We start from the raw sequence: 6,772 nt of genomic DNA on the forward strand, positions 1-6,772 counted from the left end.
TTCAGCAGTGAGCCTGGGGTGCCGGCCGAGATGAGGAAGTGTGGGGCATTGAGCATCATGTGGCAGGGTACATCTCAGCCGTGTTGTCCTGGCCGGCTGAGCTGGTTCCCACCTGGCTGATAAACACCACTATCTGCATTTTCTATGGACAGTACCAGTAGCCCGGTACGGATTTTAGCAGAAGGTTTCTCCGTTTCTTCGTGGAAACATAGTGTGGTTAGAGAGACAGAAATGTCAGGTGGCATCACAAAATACATTGTGTCACAAGGTATGGAATGTTTCCAGTGCTCCAAAGTACCTCCGCTGGGAAATGGCCTTGTGCCATAGTAACCTTGTGTTGTTATCAGGGGAACGTGAGCCACTCCTGCTGGCTGATATCCTGTTCTGGGTGCTGGAAATAAGGGAGAGTTGGAATCTCGAGTGCAGAGATGCTTTGTGTCCTGTGTTTGTTTTGAATTTAGTGTTGCTGTTGTGATTTAACCCCACCAGCCACTAAGTACCATACAGCTTACTCCCTCCCTGCCCTCCTCCCCTGGCAGGATGGGGAGGAGAATCTGGAGAAAATAAAACTTGTGGGTTGAGATAAGAACAGTTTATTAATTGAAACAAAGTAAAATATGATAATACCAATGGTAATAACAATAATAATTGTGATGAAAAGGGGAGAGAGAAATAAAACCCAAGAAGAACAAGTAACGCACAATAGAGTTGATCACCACTCACTGACCAGTGCCCAGGCAGCAGTCAGCCCCTCAGACAACTCTCCCTGCTTATATACATGACATTGTATGGTATGGAATTTCCTTTTGGCTAGCTTGGGTCAGCTGTCACAGCCCTGCTGCCTCCCAGCTTTTTGTGCAGCTCCCCACTGGCAGAGCATGAGAACAGCCCTTGGCTTAGGGTGAGCACTGCTCAGGAATAACCAAAACACCTCTTTGTTATCGGCACTGTACTCTACTAACTCCAAAACACAGCACTCTGCCAACTGCTAGGAGGAAAACTTGCTCTATCCCAGACAAAACCAGGCCAAACTGGATTTGGGATGTTGCTACTGGGTAAGGAGTGTGGGCTCAGCTCTCTGTGTGTGCTGAGCAGAAGTGGAGAGGTTTGGTGTGCAGGTGCACAGCTCCACTGTTCTCTGGCTGGCAGGTGTCACTGCTCTGCTGGGTGACATGGGCAGACTGGAGCCAACCTCTGCCAGCCCCTCCCTGTGAGCACAGCCCTGCAGCCCAGCTCCTGCACTGAACTCTGAGAATTCCATTCAGTTTGTGCCCTTAGGGATCTGTTATCCTAACTCAGCAGGGAGCTCACTGCCTGCAGGGCTAATACATAGCCCAAGTCTGCAATTAAATTAGAGAAAACAGTACTCCAGCACACCAAGTGATTAGCTCTTAAGCAACTCCTTCATAATTTCAAAGCACTACATACACAGTAAGCAGTTAATCCTAGAACAACTGGGGCAGAATAGAGTTTTACACAAGACTAAATAAACTGTAGTGAGGCTCATCCTTACCAGTGACTTGGCACTGCTAGGTTTACAGTTGGACTCTGTGATCCTAAGGGTGTCTTCCAACCTAAATTATTCTTTGGCTCTATCTTGTGCCCTGTTAAGAGTATTAAAATTGGATCAAGCAATGGATGACTTCCACATTTATGCATCAGCCAAGACAGTACTGCTTCAGTCATTTCTGTAGAGAAGAAGAGTCATAAAAGGAGGAAAATGTCAGACCCATAAGTTCATGGGTAAATTTTAAAAAGTGCAAATGAAAATCCACAGCAGAACACAACCATTTAGGCACTTGAATGCAAACAATTAAACTTGTAGTTTAAGATGAGATGTTTGGGGTTGCTAAGGGATCAAAATGTACCCATTTCTCACCAAAAGTTGGATTTCATTTCTTTGCTCTGTGCCATCACGTAAGAAATGCTCTGTGAAGCATTATGCACTAGCTCAGAGCATCTGATATATTTTGTAGCTTCACAAAAACTTGCAATACAAGCAACCAGATCTGTTGATTTGTGCACAAGCTCAAGGAATAAAGGACAGCAGTAGATATGGAAATAAGGATTTCTATTTGCCTTAATTTTGTTACATTTAGTCTTGACAGTCAGGGACAAGAGAAACACCAGTGAAATAAGAAATATTTTAGATCTTTTTGGCCCCTGTGATCAAAAAGGTAACCTTGGTAGGAGTTCTGTGGTGACAACAGATGGCAGCAGAACTGTACTCAAGAGTTTAATTTGCAGTGGGGAAGATGCCAGCACATCTGCAGTGCAACCACAAGAAGGCTGCTGTGTGCTTAAATACACTTCTCAAAACTGCTGTGAAAATGGTACCAGCCTTGAAGACACTTCAGCTTCTTTACTGACTCATTTTCCAGTATTGACATATTCTGCTTTTAGAGCACTGCTGCTGCACATGTCCTGCAGAACCCATCTTCACTGACTGGCTTGCAGAGCACCGGGCTTGCATCCATGTCCTCTTAAGGACCCATAAACTATGCCTTCTTCCACCAGGGCTTTTCTTCATCAGGCAGGCAGTTCCAGAGTATTTATTCCTTCTGACATTTTCATGAATTCAGTTCTGAGATGTCAGAGTCCCTGCCCTACATATTGTGTTAGGAACACAAAGTCAGGCCTGTCTGAGAGAGTCCTGCAGCAGAAGGCAGGTGGCCTTTGGAGGTACAGGCATTGTTTTCACCCCCACAGAGAACAAACCAGCCAATTAGTACACAGCATCAGTATTTGTGTAGTTCTACTTTCAACTGTAAATCTGCAGTGGCTGCAAGTATGGTTTGACACCTCCCACATGATATTTTCTGTTTCTCTGGCTGTCCAGAAGTGCTATAGGTCTATGGCAACCAACAAGTGCAAAGAGAATGAAATCAAACACTTCTGCAAATACCATGGCAAGTCAGTAGAAAGAAAGACGGATCCCACAGAAGAAGAGGTAAGTAGGTACTTCTGGTTTTGATGAAAGGTGACATAAAAACACCTGGACTGATCCAAGCCTGTGTTGGGTTGGGGAAAGGCACAGTCACTTCTTGTAGCACCAATCAGTGTCCTATTCATCCTTCTGTGCACCTAAAGCTTCCCCTCTCTTGGCCTGGATTTGCACTGTGTGCTGGATCATTAGAAAATATTTTTTTTTCTTTCCAGGGGACTGAAGGTTCTGTAGAACCCAGTCAAGCTCAAACTTGCCAGCAAAGGGTAAGTGTATAGAATACTTTGGTTTTAAGTGGAGGTATTTGCTAGCATTTCTTTAATAATTTTGAATCCAGCTGGTTACAAATTTTGACAGATCTGGAGACCTTGATGGCACAGCAGATTAACCAGTGGTGCATTCACAATCATAATATATGTATAGGCAGTCAAATGGCCATACAGAGACTTGCACAATTAGTTGGAAACCAGATTGTGGCATTCTTGCACTTGGCCCTCCCACAGGCTCTCTGAAGACTCCTGTTCCTCAAGGAGAATAAAACTGGTTTTATTTTTCAAAGCCTAACACCTCAGAAATCAATTTCAGGAACTCCCAAGTCAGAAAAGATAAGAAACATCGAATCTGTACCACACTATTAATTAGTGAGAGCACCTTTGGTATAGGGAACAGGAATTCCCAGGTTTGTGTTCAGAACTGTCTAGGTTAGTAAATTGCAGTTTTGTAAGATGTCAATTACAGCACAGTGGTTATTTCCACCAATTGAAACATTAGCTGGAATACTTTGAGTATGGCACTTGCTAATTTTTGTCCTGATAGAAACATTTTACAGTTTTGTTTGCACTGCCTTCCGTATATTTAGAAAAATCTTAGTATATTTATATAGCAGCTGAAATGTAATTTTTTTACCCAAACACAATTATTTTTTGGGGGGAAATCTAAGATAACTAACCAATAACTTTTTTTTTTCTTAAAGCCCAGAAGACATTCCAAAGATTTCTACATTGAAGTTTCTCCTGGCATCTATTCTGTCACAGCAATCTCAGAAGACATGGTGGAACAAACCCACGTAGTAGATGTCAATGCAGGACAAAGTGTTGATTTAACTTTTGTCCTGTGATATTTGTTGTTTCCTGGCAATAGCAGGAATAAAACATGAGGCTCTTTCTAATGTGTGTAATGAGCTATAAATATCTTTTTCTTGTTAGCACTTTAACAGTAGCTTCCTCTCTGGGACTCTATTTTTACGGCCTGTATATTTGTTTTCTAGTTAATGCAATTATATGCAGCCCACCTTGTACATTGATTTTTATAAATATTTGTACATTGTGTGCCTTTTAAATCCAATTATGTGACTGTGTAATTCCAGATTCTTCTGCTTCAAACAATTAAAGATACAATCAGTGAAATAAAATATATGATCAAGCATTTGTGATGACAGCTTCTTTTGTATCATCCTCAGAGAGAACCCCCATGTCACAGTGTTGACCAGAGAACATGATCCATGTGGTGTGAATATGGGTGTACCTTGGCTTCTGTAGGCTGGCACTGATTTTGGAGCAGCTGGCTCACAAGCCACTCTCCTGTCTGTACTTTTGCTAGTCTGGTAAAGAAATGAAATGCAAATGAAATTCCCTGCCTAGAACCCCAACTCAGAAATGTGCTGAAATATGTGTCAGGTGCTCAGTCTAGGCACATGATCTATTGATTCAGGTTCTGTCTCTTTGCAGACCATGCTAAACCCCTTTTCTGAGGGCTGTGGGGTACCCTAAGTTATCCAATTTACTGCTGAGCAACTGCACACTGCAGCTTATAGCCAAGTTCATATGCTTTAAACATGAGCAGTCCCACTAACAAAACTCCCTGGATGCTTAACTTTGCCAAAGGACCAGATTCCATGTTTAGAATTAGTGATCTGTCATTTTCCTGCAGCTGATACTATTAAGGTTTCCTTTCATTTTCATCAGAATATAAAAGTCAGTGGCTTGAATGCTAATCATTTTGTTGTTTGTATCTACAGTAGCAGGTCCTTTAGCCTCTGGCTACTTTTGCTTGTGCTTTAAACCCAAAAAAACTATCTTTCAGCTGTCAGGTTGTATTGTTTCTCCATTCCTCCTGGCTTTCTACAAACAGAAACTGCTTTGATGAATTTCTGTGGCTCACTCCAGAGAGCTGTAGACAAATGGGAGGTTTATTGGATTCTTGCTGTGCATCTGTTCAGGCTTTTAGTGCTTCTGCTAGCTCATCTGATCTCTCTAGAATTGTAAAGTCAAGTCCAAATAGTTAAGAATTTACTGTAGCACTTTGGAATAAAGAATGAGGATGCTCAAGTTTAATGTGGGTGAAAGCAGAATTTCTCACTTCTTAAAATTATATAGTCATCCATAAAGATATTCTACTGAGACAGTTACCTAAAGCAGAACTTGATTTGTTTAAAAAATATAATATTGATAGAGTAGAAGCATTTTACCTGAAATTTCAGCCCCTGAACTTGATCAGTTGTACATGTACTGAATTCTGGTTGATCATGTCCCTCTCTGCTTTGCTGCAAGTGAGCTCTGACAGGGTCTGTAACATCAGGTTTGTCAGCTCCAACACAAGTGGCTTCACATTTATCATCTGATGCTGCTTTGTATCTTTGTTCTTCTGATGCTGCAAAGCCTTCCTGTAGGACAGAAAACAAATCCCTCAGAAGTCTGGTCTAAAAAAAGCATCAGTGTCTTTGTTAACTGCTGCTTTGCTGGCTGTACCTGTGCCTCACATAGCTATAATACTGGTCTATTTTCTGTGCTAGTACAAACTTTACTGTTGAAACACACAATTGGACAGCAAGACCAAAGGATTTTCAGAAGCTGCTAGGCTTTGATTAAAAACTTTTCTACTTCAGAAGTCAGGAGGATTTTGTTGACTGCAGTGAGGGGACATCAGCCCCCCAGAGAGTACCTCTGGGAATCCTGTCCTCTCACTCCACTTGAGTGCTGCAAGCCACTTCTGATGCAGCCTGCAGCATGTGATAAAACTGCTTCAGCTATCTCAGAGTAGCAATGGATCTTCTGGGTTTAAAGTCACCACGGGGCTATTTTATAGGAATAAAATTCTGTCATCATACCCTGTATTGCCACATTGCATCCACTGCTGTGATTCATGCTGCTGCTTTGGGGCTGGAATGAAACAATTCTGCTTTCTTATTAGTTTTACCAAAAGGCAACTCATGTCACTTCAGAGCACAGCTCTGACACTGCTTACATAGAGCATGCCTGCCTGGAGCTCCACACTGGCCTGAAAATTCCTAGGAAACCAATTACAAAGGTGTGTGGTTATGTAACTGTGATGATTTAACCAATAAAGTAGAATAGAACTAGAAAGTAGGAACCATACAGTTGATAAGTTGGCATCTGCTTAAAATGAATGAGTACAATTGTGAGAATACAAGATGTATTCCTGTATATTCTCTGTTCACCAAGACATGTTATTAATGGATACATCTCTAAACATGCAAGCTTAGAAAATTTGAAGTTTTACTTTGCAGTCAGCTCACCGTAGGTACATGAAGGTACAGAGAAGCTAATACTTGATTTCATGAATATAATTTATTAATTCTACCCTGATGCTCTCGTGCAGAGCACTGTTTCTGTTCATCCTGACATCCTCTTTCATCTTCCCTTTCTTCCAGTAAGTTTTTTCTTTCTTATTTCTCTCTTTGCTTTTTTTAGTATTCATGTTCTGATTTTTTTTTCAAGTTTTTCTAAAGCATGAGGGAAACCAGGCCTAAAAACCAGGGTAGTGGTGCTGTTCCTAGCTGTGACACAGTTTGCTTACTCTGTATCCCCC

The 6,772-nt window shown here is 41.7% G+C and overlaps 2 protein-coding genes across 2 annotated transcripts in view; one reads left to right on the forward strand and one right to left on the reverse strand.

Moving 5' to 3' along the window:
* Positions 1 to 4,369, forward strand: part of AKIP1 (A-kinase interacting protein 1) — a 4,834-nt gene extending 465 nt beyond the window's left edge. The window contains exons 2-4 of the mRNA XM_005426460.3: positions 2,840 to 2,950; positions 3,160 to 3,210; positions 3,918 to 4,369. Of these exons, the coding sequence (XP_005426517.1) occupies positions 2,840 to 2,950; positions 3,160 to 3,210; positions 3,918 to 4,061 (306 nt within the window). The 3' untranslated portion in view covers positions 4,062 to 4,369. The remainder of the gene's footprint in view (positions 1 to 2,839; positions 2,951 to 3,159; positions 3,211 to 3,917) is intronic.
* The window catches only part of CUNH11orf16 (chromosome unknown C11orf16 homolog), a 10,917-nt gene continuing 4,722 nt past the window's right edge, over positions 578 to 6,772 (reverse strand). The window contains exons 6-7 of the mRNA XM_031061576.1: positions 5,412 to 5,606; positions 578 to 1,688 (exon numbers count right to left, since the gene is read on the reverse strand). Coding sequence (XP_030917436.1) covers positions 1,683 to 1,688; positions 5,412 to 5,606 — 201 coding nt within the window. The 3' untranslated portion in view covers positions 578 to 1,682. The remainder of the gene's footprint in view (positions 1,689 to 5,411; positions 5,607 to 6,772) is intronic.

The sequence above is a fragment of the Geospiza fortis genome, unplaced genomic scaffold, assembly GCF_000277835.1.
Source record: "Geospiza fortis unplaced genomic scaffold, GeoFor_1.0 scaffold450, whole genome shotgun sequence".
Lineage (NCBI taxonomy): Eukaryota > Metazoa > Chordata > Aves > Passeriformes > Thraupidae > Geospiza > Geospiza fortis.